This window comes from Natrix helvetica (assembly GCF_964273705.1).
Source record: "Natrix helvetica genome assembly, chromosome: 6".
Classification (NCBI taxonomy): Eukaryota; Metazoa; Chordata; class Lepidosauria; order Squamata; family Natricidae; genus Natrix; species Natrix helvetica.
The window spans coordinates 2,085,206-2,101,279 of NC_138553.1; the positions used below are offsets into that span (position 1 = coordinate 2,085,206).

At 50.0% G+C, this 16,074-nt stretch overlaps 1 protein-coding gene across 1 annotated transcript; it reads right to left on the minus strand.

Moving 5' to 3' along the window:
• Positions 1 to 431: 431 nt before the first annotated feature.
• CALU (calumenin) lies at positions 432 to 12,993 on the minus strand. Its single transcript, XM_081958840.1, has 6 exons — positions 12,865 to 12,993; positions 8,621 to 8,857; positions 4,870 to 5,063; positions 2,393 to 2,559; positions 1,407 to 1,467; positions 432 to 727 (listed from the first exon to the last, which is right to left on the minus strand). Exons 2-6 carry the CDS (start codon positions 8,845 to 8,847, stop codon positions 447 to 449), a joined length of 930 nt encoding a protein of 309 aa, XP_081814966.1. The 5' UTR covers positions 8,848 to 8,857; positions 12,865 to 12,993; the 3' UTR covers positions 432 to 446.
• Between the last annotated feature and the right edge of the window lie 3,081 nt (positions 12,994 to 16,074).

Genomic DNA, 16,074 nt, shown 5'->3' on the forward strand with positions numbered 1-16,074 from the left:
TCCTCCCCTCTTTCCTTCCTCTTCTTCATTCCTTCTCCTTCCTTGTTCCACTCCTCCTCCTCCTCATTCTTTTCCTCCCTTTCATTTCTTCTGCCTCTTCTCCTCCTCCTCCTCCTCTTCTCCTTCCTTCTTTCCTCCCCTTCATTCCTTCTCGTTTTTCCTTCTCCTCCTCCTCGTCTATACAACCCCTGTCCCTTCTAGCACTGATGATGTTCCCTACTTGGGTCATGAAACGTCTGCAAGAAAACCACCCAGCTCAGAGAGCAACCAAGGGCCCCACAGTCCTCCTCCGCCCTTGTTGGATTTGTAGTTGGAAGTTTTCTGCTTACAACATTTGGACCAGAGTATTTTCAGCCAAAGGCGGTTACAGGTTTGTGGAAGAGTTTTGCTCCAAGATGGAGAGTTGAAAGGGATGTTGGGGGCACAGGGGCTGTTCATGAAGTGACTCATACGGGTCCTTTGGGTGTGTTGCCCCGGGACATCCCAGGCAGGTGCCCCTCTCCTCCCCCTGGAGGAAGCCCTCTCACCTTGTCCTTATCCGACTCGTAAACCAGGTGCCGTGCTTCGGCCTCGGCGTGGTCGTAGTCGGAGGGCAGGATCCAGTCTTTGGTCTCTTCTTTGTCCATCTTCCCGTCGTGGTTCTTGTCCCGGAACTCCATAAATTGTTCTCGTTCCGTTTTGACCCACTCCGGTTCCTCCGTGTTGCCGTCGTGACTGTACATATCACCTGCGGAGGGAACGGCGACAGGGTCACAATCCCAAGCGACGGGGGCTGGGCGTTGAGCTGCACCACGCAGGTGGTCCTCGACTTACGGCCACAATTGAGCCCAATATTCCCACTGCTAAGTGAGATGGCTGTTTTGGGGCCCGATATGCAAATAACGCTTACATAACTAAACCGCCCGGAGGTCGCTGAAAAAGGGAGGTGGCACGTAAGCCTAAATGCTACTGCTAGGGGTCCCATTTTACGACCTGTCTCGACGCACCAGTTAAGCGAATCGCACAGGCCCTTAAGTGAGTAACACGGCTGTTAAGCGAAGCTGGCTTCCCCATTGACTTCCCTTGTTGGAAGGCTGCAGAAGGGGTCCATACGGCCGTCGTAAATGTAAGTCAGCGGGCGAATTTAACGGATGTAACGGTCATAAGCGTGGGGGAAAAACTGTCCCAAGTCCCTTTTTTTCAGCGCCGTTGTAACTTCGGGCACTAAATGAACGGTTGTAAGTCAAGGACTATATCTGTAACCCAGTTTGATTGTTCAGCTGGGTGCCAACTCAGGACGTTTCCAAAGGTTTCACGAGGGGACCCCCAGGGGACCCCCGCACGAGGCAATGAAGGCCTCTCGGGCCCTTCCTGGGGTTGAGCCACCGGGGGCCACAGGGGCCACGGCAGGAGGGGGCCAGGCTCACCTATGTACTCTTCCAAATTAATAAAGCCGTCTCCGTTCTTATCGATATCCTCCATGGTTTCCTGTAGGGAGAAAAAAATCAAGGGCAATATGATTTATTTCCTTAAACAGCTCAAGGCAGCAAACAGATCTAGAACTCCTTCTGCCTATTTTTCCTCACAACAACCACCCTGTGAGGTGGGCCGGATGGAAAGAGAGGGACTGGCCCAAAGTCACCCAGGCGTCTTTCATGCCAAAGGCAGGACTAGAACTCCCAGTCGCCTGGTGATTGGCCCAGTCACCCAGCTGTCTTTCATGCCTAACTCAGAACTAGAACTCCCAGTCGCCTGGTGATTGGCCCAAAGTCACCCAGCTGTCTTTCATGCCTAACTCAGGACTAGAACTCCCAGTCGCCTGGTGATTGGCCCAAAGTCACCCAGCTGTCTTTCATGCCTAACTCAGAACTAGAACTCCCAGTCGCCTGGTGATTGGCCCAAAGTCACCCAGCTGTCTTTCATGCCTAACTCAGGACTAGAACTCCCAGTCGCCTGGTGATTGGCCCAAAGTCACCCCGTCAGCTTTCATGCCTAACTCAGGACTAGAACTCCCAGTCTCTTGGTGATTGGCCCAAAGTCACCCAGTTGTCTTTCATGCCTAACTCAGAACTAGAACTCCCAGTCTCTTGGTGATTGGCCCAAAGTCACCCAGCTGTCTTTCATGCCTAACTCAGAACTAGAACTCCCAGTCTCCTGGTGATTGGCCCAAAGTCACCAAAATACTTTTCATGCCTAAGGCAGGACTAGAGATGGGTCCATTGGGAGTCATAAGTCGAGGACTGTCTCTAAAGCAAGGGTCCCCAAACTTGGCAACTTTAAGACTTGTTGGACTTCAACTCCCAGAATTCTCCAGCCAGCATAGCTTTCTGGGAGTTGAAGTCCAACAAGTCTTCAAGACTTCAAGGCCTTTGAAGACCTCGGCTCTAAAGCGTCGCGAGATCAGGCCGCTCACCTGCACGACAATGTCCTTCATGTAGTCGTATTCTTCGGGGTGCAAGAAAGCGGTGAATTCCTCCTTGGTCGCCACCAGGTCCCCGTCCTGGTCAGCCATTTTGAAGCGCCGTTCATCCCGCACCATCATCTGCTTGTAATTGAATCCGTCGTCGGGATCTGGATCGTCTGAACGGCAAGAGGTGGGTTGATTACCAAAGGGCGACTACACACCACCGCTCAAAAGTTGGCACCTCCCAGGTCTACCTCCCCCCAATCAAAATTCCAGGCAGTCCTCGACTTACGACGGCGAGGGCGTCGTAAGTCGAGGACTGCCTGTAGGGCAGCACGTTCGGCCGGATTATTTGGAAAAATTGAGAGATTCTCTCAGCCATCCAGATGATGGTTGTCCCAAAAAATGCTTCTTTTCAGGAGGCAATGGAACTTTCTGGTTTTTTTTTTTCTTTTGAAGACGTTTCGCTTTTCATCCAAGAAGCTTCTTCCGCTCTGACTGGATGATGGGGATTGGAAGGATTGATATTGTCAGGGTTCCAGTTCCCTGTCAGGTGCAGAGGTGCAGAGACAAAGGATGACCTTGGATTTCTAGAAAGAATGTTGTTATGGCTACATATCATCTAACTCCCTACAATCCCCCCTCCCATTTTCCCACAATAGAAAAGACATAGTAGAATATTAGAAAGGGTGGCAGGACAAAGATCCAAAAGAAAAGAGGGCTGCAGGCCTGACAGATACTCCTTGCAGACAGCTGGTCCTTTGCATCCTTTCAGAGGGTTGTTGAGGCCACTTGGAGGTTGACCTGTGTCCTCAGGGTCACACCTGAGTGGTGCAAATGGTTCCTGTGGTCTGCCATTTTTTCCCTCTGGAAATCCATTCCTACTCCCGCACCATTTTTGACCCCGGAGATGCAGAGAAACCTCCAAGTGGCCTCAACGACGCTCTAAAAAGGGTGCAAAGGACCAGCCGTCTGCAAGGAGAATCAATCCTTCCATTCCCCACCATCCAGTCAGAGCTGAAGAAGCTTCTTGGATGAGAAGCAAAACGACTTCAAAAGCAAAAACAAGAAAGTCCAGTTGCCTCCTGAAAAAGCACTTTTGGGACTGGAAAAACTGTTTTCCGAGTTTATCTCCTTCAGAATGGCGTTTCCTTGGGGAGTGCATGCTGTTTGCCATCTCTGGTTATGTGACCTCCACAAAGTCAGGCCAAGAACGTGGTTTAATCTGCCCTCGGTGATAAAATGCACAGCTAGGCCAGGGGTGTGGCTGGCTGGGGAATTCTGGGAGTTGTAGACCACAAGTCTTAAAGTTCCCAAGTTTGGGCACCCCTGAGCTAGGCGCTCAAGGACGGACGATCGGCAAGGCCAAGCAGAGACCTGGCTGAAAAGCAACCGCTCCCCGAATCTCTCAGTAAAATCAAAAGCAGAGGCTGCCTTAAAAATGATGCTCGCAGCTGCACACAAGCAGACAAATGCTCTCTACGGTTGTGGTTTCCAACTTCTGCCATTGAAAGATGTGGACTTCAACTCCCAGAATGCCCTGGCCAGCATGGTAATGGACTTTTAAGCCTGTGGACTTCAACTCCCAAAATCCCCCAGTCAGCCATGCTTGAAGAAACTTGGGCTTCAACTCCCAGAATTCCCTGAAAGTTTTGAACTTGAAAGGGGGAACCAGGACTGCCCCTTCCTCAGCCCTTTGCATAGTCCGAAAGCCAGGAAGGGTCCCTAAGAGGTCATCCAGTCCATCCCCTGCAGGCTTCCCCACCCACGAGAGGCGACAATCCAGCCTCGGTTTGGTTGCCAGAATTCTGTGTTTGACTTGAAAAGGGAGAGCGGGAAGTGTGGGATGGGCCCAGCATGGCCCCTCCTTTAGCCCTTTGCAGAATCCTAGAGCTGGGAAGGGGCCCTCAAGAGGTCATCCAGTCCAGCCCCTGCACACTTCGCCATCTCATCCCCGAGAAGCGATCTAACCAGTTCTGTCTTTGACTAGAAAAGGGAGAACGGGAAGTGTGGGGAGCTCAGGAGGGGCCCAGCATGACCCTCCCTTGGTCCTAAGGATCCCTAAGAGGTCATCCAGCCCAACCCCTGCAGGCTCCAAACCCCCCCCTGCATCCTTCCACCCCCCGAGAGGTGACCATGCAGCCTTGTTTCGGACCCTGGGGCCCCCTTTCCCCTTCGGCTTGATGGATGCTTCCCAGCAAGGCTGCCCCACCCCCCGCCCCTTGTCCCTTACCCAGGTAAGTGCCATAGGTGACATTCCTGTACTCTTCCCAGGAGATGGCGCCATCTTGATTCAAGTCATACTCCTGCCACTGGCGCGCTACATTCTCAGAGACGTACTTCTTCTGGGCCTTCTTAATCCAGTCCTTCAGCTCCCCCTCGGTCACAAACCCATCCTTATCCGTGTCTATTTTGCTCACAATGGCGCTACAAGACAAAAGGGGGAGGGGGGCAAGGTTGAGCCTGGGGGAGTGGGCCAGACCTACCGAAGACGTAGCCGTAGGTGGCGTTCTTATACTCCTCCCACGAGATCAGGCCGTCCCCGTTGAGGTCGTGGCCCTTCCGCTGGCGGTCCACATCCTCGTAAATCCAGCGCTTTTGGGCAAACTTAATCCACGCCTTCAGCTCCTCCACTGTTACAAACCCATCCTGGTCGCCATCTATTTTACTTACAATCTTTCTGTAGGGGGAGGCAGAAAAAGAAGTGAGGGCAGGAGGAGGAAGGTGCTCGGGGAGGGAGGGGGGAGAGAGGGAGAGGGAGGAGGGCGGGGGGGGGGAGGGGATAAGGACCGGAAGACCAGACCCCAAGAGGCCCAGCAGAGCAATAGCTCTTGACCATGACAGCTTTAAGACGGATGGACTTCAACTCCCACAATTCCTCAGTCTGGTTTAAGACAGATGGACTTCAACTCCCAGAATTCCTCAGTCTGGTTTAAGACAGATGGACTTCAACTCCCAGAATTCCTCAGTCTGGTTTAAGACAGATGGACTTCAACTCCCAGAACTCCTCAGTCTGGTTTAAGACGGATGGACTTCAACTCCCAGAATTCCTCAGTCTGGTTTAAGACGGATGGACTTCAACTCCCAGAATTCCTCAGTCTGGTTTAAGACGGATGGACTTCAACTCCCAGAATTCCTCAGTCTGGTTTAAGACGGATGGACTTCAACTCCCAGAATTCCTCAGTCTGGTTTAAGAGGAATAACCTCAACTCCCAGAATTCCTCAGTCTGGTTTAAGAGGGATAGATTTCAACTCCCAGAATTCCTCAGTCTGGTTAAGAGGGATAGACTTCAACTCCCAGAATTCCTCAGTCTGGTTTAAGACGGATGGACTTCAACTCCCAGAATTCTTCAGTCTGGTTTAAGACAGATGGACTTCAACTCCCAGAATTCCTCAGTCTGGTTTAAGAGGAATTACCTCAACTCCCAGAATTCCTCAGTCTGGTTTAAGAGGGATAGATTTCAACTCCCAGAATTCCTCAGTCTGGTTAAGAGGGATAGACTTCAACTCCCAGAATTCCTCAGTCTGGTTTAAGAGGAGTAGACTTCAACTCCCAGAATCCCTCAGTCTGGTTTAAGACAGATGGACTTCAACTCCCAGAATTCCTCAGTCTGGTTAAAGACGGATGGACTTCAACTCCCAGAATTCCTCAGTCTGGTTTAAGACGGATGGACTTCAACTCCCAGAATTCTTCAGTCTGGTTTAAGACAGATGGACTTCAACTCCCAGAATTCCTCAGTCTGGTTTAAGAGGAATTACCTCAACTCCCAGAATTCCTCAGTCTGGTTTAAGAGGGATAGATTTCAACTCCCAGAATTCCTCAGTCTGGTTAAGAGGGATAGACTTCAACTCCCAGAATTCCTCAGTCTGGTTTAAGAGTAGTAGACTTCAACTCCCAGAATCCCTCAGTCTGGTTTAAGACAGATGGACTTCAACTCCCAGAATTCCTCAGTCTGGTTAAAGACGGATGGACTTCAACTCCCAGAATTCCTCAGTCTGGTTAAAGACGGATGGACTTCAACTCCCAGAATTCCTCAGTCTAGTTTAAGAGGGATAGACTTCAACTCCCAGAATTCCTGTCTGGTTTAAGAGGAGTAGACTTCAACTCCCAGAATTCCTCAGTCTGGTTTAAGAGGAGTAGATTCAACTCCCAGAATTCCTCAGTCTGGTTTAAGACAGATGGAGCAACTCCCAGAATTCCTCAGTCTGGTTTAAAAGATGTAGACTTCAACTCCCAGAATTCCTCAGTCTGGTTTAAGAGGGATAGCCTTCAACTCCCAGAATTCCTCAGTCTGGTTTAAGACGGGTAGACTTCAACTCCCAGAATTCCTCATCTATCTATCATCTCTACCAATCTATCTATCCACTCCACGTATCTGTCAATCTATCAACTGTACTTCAACCCAAAACAAGAAACTCCGATCCACAGAGAATTTCCTTCTCAAATGGTGATAAATTTGAAAAAGCTGAGCCTCAGAGCAGACCCCAAAGCCCATGATCCTGTCTCTCCACCCCACCCCCACTCCCAGAGACTGGAACAGCAGAAGCATCAGAGGTCAGAGCCAAATATAACCACAGATGTCACCCCTGTGATTTGACACTTGGGCAAAGGGGGGGGGGGGGAGTGGGAGAGAGCCGTAGCCAATTCCTTGCTCTGTTCTGGGCCTCTCATGAGCTGATGCAATAAAACCAAGGAGATTGCTATGCACATCGCATTAATGGGCATTAATTAATAGACCGTCCTATCAAGCCCCTCCTTAAGTCTGCTCAGATAATGGTGAAGGAAGCACCTCCCACTTGCTCTCTGCTGGCCTTTTAAAAAAATTATTTAATCAATCAATCAATCAGAATAGAGCTGGGAGGGACCTTGGAGGCGTTCTAGTCCAACCCCCCTGCCCAAGCAGGAGACCCTATACCAGGGGTGTCCAAACTTGGGAACTTTAAGACTTGTGGACTTCAACTGCCAGAATTCCCCAGCCAGCTGGCTGGGTGGGGAATTCTGGGAGTTGAAGTCCACAAGTCTTAAAAGTTCCCAAGTTTGGACACCCCTGCCCTATACAATTTCAAACAAATGGCTTTGCAACATCTTCTTAAAAACTTCCAAATGTTGGAGCATTTGCAACTTCTGGTGGCAAGCTGTTCCACTGATTAATTGTTCTCACTGTCAGGAAATTTCTTCTTAGTTCTCAGTTGCTCCTTTCCTCGATTAGTTTCCACCCATTGCTTCTTGTCTTCCCTTGAGGTGCTTTGGAAAATAGGATAACCCCCTCCCTTCTTCTTTGGGGCAGCCCCTGAAATATTGGAAGGCTGCTATCATGTCCCCCCCTAGTCCTTTTTTTCTCTAGACTGGCTGTTTACTTGCCTGTCTGCAAACTACTAGATGAGCAATCCAAGTTCCCCAAAAAACCAGGACCAGGGCTGTGCTTAATAACTGGAGGGAAAACCCAGTTTAATTCCAGAAGTTTTCCCCTTGAGAAAACAAGAGGCAGAACTTAAAATCCAGGCTGAAAAAACAGCAAGCAAAAGGAAAGAATCAAAAGTTTTGGAGAACCGATTGTCTGTCTCATTCGTGACAAGCCATGAGTGACATTTAATTTGCTCAGGGCTGGGCAATAGCAGGAAGTCCTCGTCTTACGACCAAGACTGTAAGCCCCAAATCTCTTTTCCCTAAGAGAGGCTGTCGTCCAGTGAATTCTGCTCCATTTTACAACCTTGCTCGCCACAGTCGTGAGTTGAATCCCTGCAGCGGTTCAGTTAGCAACACGGTCGTTAAAAGTGAATCGGGCTTCCCCATTGACCTTGCTTGTCAGATGGTCGCAAAAGGGACACTGCAAGTGCCAGACAGTGGCCGAGTGGCTGAATTTTGATCGTGTGATTTGTGGGGAGGCTGCAATGGTCGTAAGAGTAAAAAATAAGTCACTTTTTTCAGTGTGGTTATATCTTCCGTCACTAAACAAATGGTCGTAAGTCGAGAACTACCTCTTTGTTTGTTTGTTTTAAGGAAACTGTCTTCTAGGAGAGCATAACACCTACCTGGGACTTAATTCTGGAAAGCAAATACTAAAGGGAACGTCGAGATGCTGCCAACTAAACTCAGTTTACATTCAGTTTAAACCAGGGGTGTCCAAACTTGGGAACTTGGGAATTCTGGGAGTTGAAGTCCACAAGTCTTCAAGTTCCCAAGTTTGGACACCCCTGGTTTAAACTCAAGGCACGCTAAAGGTCCTCTCTCCTTACCCCAGTCTCTCTTTGCTCTCCTCTGGGGTCAGCTGGTCAAACGTCTTGGCTTCATCAACCCCCAGGAAGGCGTCGTGGTCATAATCAAAGTTCTGGCCGTCATCATGGACCTTGTCGCTTAGCTGAGCGTCGTGGTGGACGCGGTCCTTCTTCTCGGTGGGCTTGCTCTGAGCGCAGAAGGCCCACAGGGCCAGGCACCCCACCACCTGCTGAACGCCCAACACCATGGCTGAGGCCCTGAGGGATCCAAGCAGAGGACACGAGGGTTATGGATTTGGAGACATCCGTGGGACCACGGATGGTGTGGCTCAAGTGGACAAGGAGATGGCGGCCACCTTCCCCAAAGAATAGAACTTGAAGGTCACCTGGTGGTATTGAAACCTTGAGGAATCAGGAGACACCAAAGAAAACATCTAAGTTGGAGTGTCCAACTTGGGCCACTTTTAAGACTGGTGGACTTCAACCCCCAGAATTCCCCAGCCAGCAAGGCTGAAGTCCGCAGGTCTTCTAAGTCGCCAAGATTGGATCCCTCCACATTGGAGGCGTCAAGATGGCTTCGGTCAGGTCAGCTTCAGGGTGGACACAGTGGACAGAGGGATCAAATCTTGGCGACTTAGAAGACCTGTGGACTTCGACTCCCAGAATTCCTTGGAACCCTGACATTTTCTCAACCTCAGCTGAGGAATTCTGGGAGTTGAAGTCCATAAGGCTTAGCATGGGTTGGATATCCCTAATCTCAACCTTTAAGATATGGAAACTTCAACTCCCAGGATCCACCATCATAAAACAGGCTGGCTTAGGAATTCTGGGAGTTGAAGTCCACCGGTCTTAAAGTTGCCAAGGTTGGATATCCCTAGTCTTTACCAACTTTTAAGATATTGGAGACTTCAACTCCCAGAATCCACCCATCTTAAAGCAGGCAGGTTGGGGAATTATGGGAGTTGAGGTCCACTGCCATTGTTAAGTTGCTAACACGGTTGTTAAGTGAATCTGGCTTCCCACTGATTTTGCTTACCGGGAGGAGGCAAAAGGGAATGATGTGTCACACAGAGCAACCGTTGTAAATGTGAGACAGCTGTCAAGACATCCGCATGTAAATCACACGAGTGTGGGGACGCTTGCAATGGCCGCTAAGTGTGAAAAATGGTCCTCAGTCACTGTTTCCCCCTCCTCCCCCGTGTGTTGTAACTCTGGTCACTAAGTGAACGGTCGCAAGTCGAGGACTGCCCGTGTTATCCAACGTATTTCCCCCGTTCCTGACCATGTTCTTTGCATTTCCAGCCTACTGATCTATTTATAACCTCTCTGATCCTTTCGGATTTCTGCCCTGGATCTCATTCCATAGAACAGTGTTTCTCAACCTTGTCAATTTGAAGATGTCTGGACTTCAACTCCCAGAATTCCCCAGCCAGCATTGGGGGATTCTGGGAGTTGAAGTCCAGACATCTTCAAGTTGACCAGGTTGAGAAACACTGCCATAGAAGCCAATGGATTATTTCCACCACCCTCTCAGGACAAGGGGCACAAACACACACACACACACTGCCCAAAGAACCTCAGGGGATTGACATTTCGATGCCCGTGAATTCCAAATTGCGACCGCAAATGTTGCAAACCGTTCCAAAACAATGAGGAGCGTGGATTGCTGTCGTTCCACACTGTGCTATTTTCGGGATCGCAAACTCAGTTGCACCATCGACGTAGGTCAAGGGCGGGGGGTGGTGGGAGAGGAGGGGGGCTTGTCCCTGGAACAACACCGGATTCCAGAAAGGGTTTTATATGACCCCACGGCAAAAGTCCCGGGATCAACCAATATATCGGACTCGGTTTAATACGGGGAGTCCTCGACTGGTCACCACAATTCAGTTTGCTAAGGGAAACATTTTGTTCCCATTTTGCGACTTTTCAGTTGTTAAGTGAATCACCGCGGTTGTTCAATTACGGTGGTTAAGTGACTCCATCTTCCCTATTGTCAGGCGGTCGCAAAAAGGGATCGCGTGGCACACCCACACAGGGGGACATTGCAACCGTCATAAGTCTGAGTCAGCTGCCACACACCCTGAAAATTAAAAATGCAGAAAGCAACACAACCCCCCCCCACAAAAGTCATGAAAAACTAAACTAAAAAATAATAAAAAATAAAATGAAAAGAAAAGAAATACATAAATAAGATTAAAAATATGACCAACACAGAGAATATCATTCTCCTTCCTAAAAGTGTGATCCGCTCTGCAAAGTTTCCACCAAGGACACTGGTGGTTTAAACACAATTGGATTTTTTATCATGGTTACTAGAACCCAGTCACTGCTCATAATTCCCCAGAACTAAGCCAACATTAAGCCTGGCATTCGATCCAGGAACCTGGCGATCAGGTTTTGTTCACTCATTAACAAGAGACACAAACTGGGAAGGGACGAGATAAGGAATTAATCTTTACTTCCTCAAGGGATGGACGGACAAGGAAGAGCGGAAAATTCAGCCCGTATTCCCAAATTTACAGGGAGTCCTCGTTTAATGACCATTCGCATGGCACGGGGGAAAAAAGTGACCGATGACCGGTTCTCACACTTAACGACCGTTGCAGCAGTCGATGGTCACACGATTAGAATTCAAATGCTTGGCAAATGACTCATATTCATGACGGTCGCAATGTCCCGGGGTCACGCGATCCCCTTTGGCGACCTTCTGACCAGCAAAATCAAGGGGGAAGCCGGACTCACTTAACGACCGTGTTGCTAACAGCTGCACTGATTCCCTTAACCGTGGTGAAAAAGGTTGTAAAATGGGGCAAAGCTCACTTAGCAGCTCTTTTGTTGAGCTAAAAACAATATTAGACTCAATTCTGGTCGTAAGTCGAGGACTACCTGTATATAATAACCACTCTGGTTTCTTTTTCATGGCGAGACTCTACTAACTGGACTGGGAAGGTGGAACCAGGTGAGTCCAGCTAGAGAAAGGGCTCTCTACCTGGTGAGTCTAGACCTCAATGACCTACAACAAGGATCTCCAAACTGGGCTACTTTTAAGGCTTGTGGACTTCAACTCCCAGAATTCCCTCAGCCAGCTAGGGAATTCTGGGAGTTGAAGTCCACAAGCCTTAAAGTGGCCAAATTTGGAGATCCCCTGACGTGCACCAACACACAGCTGTCAAACAGAAGCTCTTCACCCAGAACCACTGGGCACAAGCCAGTTCTGGCTGACCGCAGGGACAATTGGGCCAGTATGGCTGCCTGGGGAATTCTGGGAGTTGGAGTCCACAAGCCTTAAAGGGGCCAAGTTTGGAGACCCCCTGACCTACACATATTTGTACAATACAAGCTCTGGACCCAGCACAATTGGGCCCCAACTGGTTCTGGCTGACCACCGGAAAGGGGGGAGTAGTCTTCCTCTAAGCAAGGACTGGGGCAACCCACACTCCCCCTCCCCAAATAAAGCCCCATCTTCCTCTTGGGTCCAAAGGGAGACCCCCCACCCCCAAAGGGGACAATGCCAGTTCTTTGCTGCTCACAGCTGGCGAGGATGCAAGAGGCTGTCCAGGACCCTCCCCTTTGACCCCCTCCCCCAACAGGGTTAAGACTGTCCTGGGATTCAGGGGGTCAGCAGGCTTCCTGGGAAACCCCCCCTCTCCCTTCCGGGCATGCCCCACCAGGGAGACCCTCAGAAGACTTCCCAGATGTGACCCCCCCTCCAGCTGCTAGGCTGGGCACCCAAAGGTGGCCTCTCTCTTCAGGACCACCACCACCCACCACCCCCCATCTTGAGGGACCAGGGAGATCAGCCCCCCCACCCGAAGACCCCCAAAATGGGTGGGGGGAGTCTCCCCCAATCGGACCCCCCCCCCCGACCGGCTGCCTCTTCTGGGTTCCCGCCTTGTGCCGCCTCCCCTTCCCATATAGGGCTGGGGGAAGACTCCCGTCTCGCTGGGGATTATGGGGCCGGGAGTCCTGGCTCCGCAGCTGGAACGCGGCCAGGCTGGTGAGTTGGCCGAAGGAGGGAGGGAGGGAGGGAGGGAGGCGCTGTCCCAGCGGTCTGAGAAGAGGAGCGGAAGGGGAGAGGGGGACTACAACGCCCATATGCCTCGGCCAGGCAAGGCTGGGGAGCATGGGAGGTGTAGTTCCCCCCCCTTACGTTCTCAACGCAGGACGAGCGAGTGGGGCTGTTTTTCAATGAGCCCCTCCCGGCCTCAACGAAGCCATTTCACATCCAGCTGGTCTCGTTTCCCCCCCCCTCCCGTCCCGCTTACCGTCCGCGGCAACGACGGAGAGAAGCAGCGGCGAAACCTCGCCGGGGGAAGACGACGGAGAAGGAGGAGGAGCCGCGCAGGCGCGGCGGCGACGCCCGGCGACCACGTGACCGCAGGCCAGACTGGGACCGGCAGGCGGCGACGTCACCCAAGCCCTTCCGATTGGCTGCCGGAGGAACAACCGTCCCGCCCCGCCTCGGAGCGGACTATAAAAGGGCGCTCACCGGCCACGGCCCCGCAGTTGCCGCCGTGGCAGCGGCGCGGGAGGGAAGGCGGGGCTACGCGTGGTGTGTGTGTGAGGGTTTTGAGTTGTTTTGTGGCACGTCACACTCGCAACTCACGCTCTGGTCTGAGGAAGCGCTGCGTAGTCATCCCGTCATCGTAGTGTGAATAAACATGGTTTGAGAAGGAGCGTTGTGAGATCCACTAGCCTCGACCCGTTGTACACATTGCATGACCTGGTGTGATTCCCTCCATCTGTGCAAGGTTCTCCTAATATCCTCAAGAGTGCCTTTAAAACGAAAAAAATAGAGAACTGTAACAAATCCCCAGGAGGGATGCCGTGGCTAAGACTCTGAACCTGTCAATCAGAAAGGTCGGCAGTTTGGTGGTTTGAATCCCTAGCGCTGCATAACAGAGTGAGCCCCCCTCAGCTTCTGCCAACCTAGCAGTTCGAAAGCAGGTAAAAAATGCAAGTAGAGAAATAGGAACCACCTTTGGTGGGAAGGTCACAGCGTTCCGTGCATCTTCAGCGTTGAGTCATGCCGGCCACATGACCATGGAGACATCTTCGGACAGCGCTGGCTCTTCGGCTTTGAAATGGAGATGCCCCCTAGAGTTGGGAACGACTAGCACATATATGCAAGGGGAACCATTTACCTTTAACAAATCCCCAAACTGCACCCAGTGGGGGGGGGGAGGTGTCAGTGCCCAGCAGACGGTGGTCCCTGGCCCGCTCCCTTGAGAGAGAAGTGGGAGCTGGGAGAGTAATGGACAACAGCAAACATTGAGAATAGGAATAGAACATGAAATAGAATAAGAAATAGAATTCTTTATTGGCCAAGTGTGATTAGACACCCAAGGAATTTGTCTTCGGTGCAGATGCTCTCCGTGTACATAAAAATACATTCATCAAGAATCATAAGATACAACAGTGATAGTCATAGGTCACTAAGTAAGCAATCAAATCATACTAGGAAACCAAATACTGTAAAACAATATAAATCGAAGAGGTACAAGCAACAGGATTATAGTCATAAGTAGAAAAGGAGATAGATGATAGAAAGGATGGGAATAATAATAATTCAGCCTGGGTAAATAGTTTGGGAGTGTTGTGGGAATTATTTGTTTAGCAGAGTGGTGGCATTCAGGAAAAAAACGTCCTTGTGTCTAGTTGTTCTGTCGTGCAGTGCCCTATAGCGTCGTTTTGAGGGTAGGAGTTGAAATGTCCAGGATGTGAGGGGTCTGTAGATATTTTCACAGAGTTATACATATAAGTGATTTGATGCTTTTATGTTCCTCTTTCTCCATTCAGATCTTTTCTCAGGAACTGCGTTCCCTCGGACCTTGGATTCTTCCCCAATTTCCACCTAGAGTGTCTGTCATGTGTGTGGGACATTCACCAGCCTGTGGCTTTCCGGTTTCATTCTCAGCCACTTAGCTGTCACCAATTTCTTCAATCCCGATATATATTTTAGCCCGTCCAGTCATAACGAAAGCTGAAACTTTCCCTTTTAATGCATGTATTCAATCACTTCACAGGTTCAGCAGAGGACTTCCGTTCACTTCCTCTTCGTCTTGGTTTCAGGCAGAAAAATACTTGGGTTTTCTTTCTTTCTAATTGCTAATTATTTATCTTGGTCATCTGCATACTTCACAGTTGAGGTGGCAACCACAGTTACTCCTTGGTCGTCATCAGAATAACGAAATAACAGAATAGCAGAGATGGAAAGGACCTTGGAGGTCTTCTAGTCCAACCCCCCCTACTCAAGTAGAAAACATAACAACATAACATTTCAGACCAATGGCTGCCCAATCTCTTCTGAAAAACTGCCAGTGCTGGAGGATTCACAACTTCTGGAGGCAAGTTGTTCCACTGGTTAATTGTTCTGGCTGTCAGGAAATTTCTCCTTAGTTCCAGGTTGCTTCTCTCCTTGATTAGTTTCCATCCATTGCTTCTTCTCCTGCCTTCAGGTGCTTTGGAGAATAGGCTGACCCCCTTCTTCTTTGTGGCAGCATCTCAAATACGAGAAGGCTGCTGTCCCTTTACCCTAGACCAGGGGTGTCCAAACTTGGCAACTTTAAGACTTGTGGACTTCAACTCCCAGAATTCCCCAGCCAGCTGGGGAATTCTGGGAGTTGAAGTCCACAAGTCTTAAAGTTGCCAAGTTTGGACACCCCTGCCCTAGACCTTCTTTTCATTAAACTAGACAGGCCCAATTCTTGCAACCATCCATCATAAATTTGGCCCTTCAAGTAACAGTTTCATGTGCCGTCCAGGATATCAAAAGAAATTTAATAAATCGGCATCACTAGTTGGATAAATTACCCACCGTAGTCACACCAGTGCCACAGGCAGCTAACATTAAGGCAGGCTGATATTGTATAACACAACCACAACCAGATTATTGTGCGTGCGACGATGGAAAAGCACTGAAGTCCCCAGGAAGGACAAAAGAGGTGGTGACAATCTCAGAATTTTCAGAAAAGGGAAAAGAGGAAGAAAAAGAAGGAAAACCCATTTGTCTGAAATGGTATAAAGTTTCCTACCTGAGCAGGGCGGTGGACTTTGAGCCAATCACTAGGCGATGGGGAGTTCTAGTCCAGCCTTAGACATGAACGCAGGCTGGGTGCCTTTGGGTCAATCACCAGGCGACAGGGAGTTCTAGTCCCACCTTAGATATGAAAGCAGGCTGGGTGACTTTGGGTCAATCACCAGGAGACAGGGAGTTCTAGTCCCACCTTAGATATGAAAGCAGGCTGGGTGACTTTGGGTCAATCACCAGGAGACAGGGAGTTCTAGTCCTGCCAGACATGAAAACTAGTTGGCTGACTTTGGGCCAATCCCTCTCTTTTAGCCCAGCCCACCTGACAAGGTTGTTGTCGTGGGGTGGGGGGTGGGAATAGGAAAGAGTATTGGGTATCTTCACTCTCTACTTATAAAGATAACAGAGTCAGGATAACAACCAAATATATGTTAACACACCCAGG

Bases quoted from the DNA above. Each gene is read 5' to 3' on its own strand.
- CALU (XM_081958840.1), bottom strand. From the start codon at position 8,847: ATGGTGTTGGGCGTTCAGCAGGTGGTGGGGTGCCTGGCCCTGTGGGCC. The intron at 2,560-4,869 runs GTAGGTCTGGCC...CTTGCCGTTCAG, and splicing joins CACCTACGGCTACGTCTTCG to ACGATCCAGATCCCGACGAC. The intron at 728-1,406 runs GTGAGCCTGGCC...TTCCCTCCGCAG, and splicing joins TAATTTGGAAGAGTACATAG to GTGATATGTACAGTCACGAC.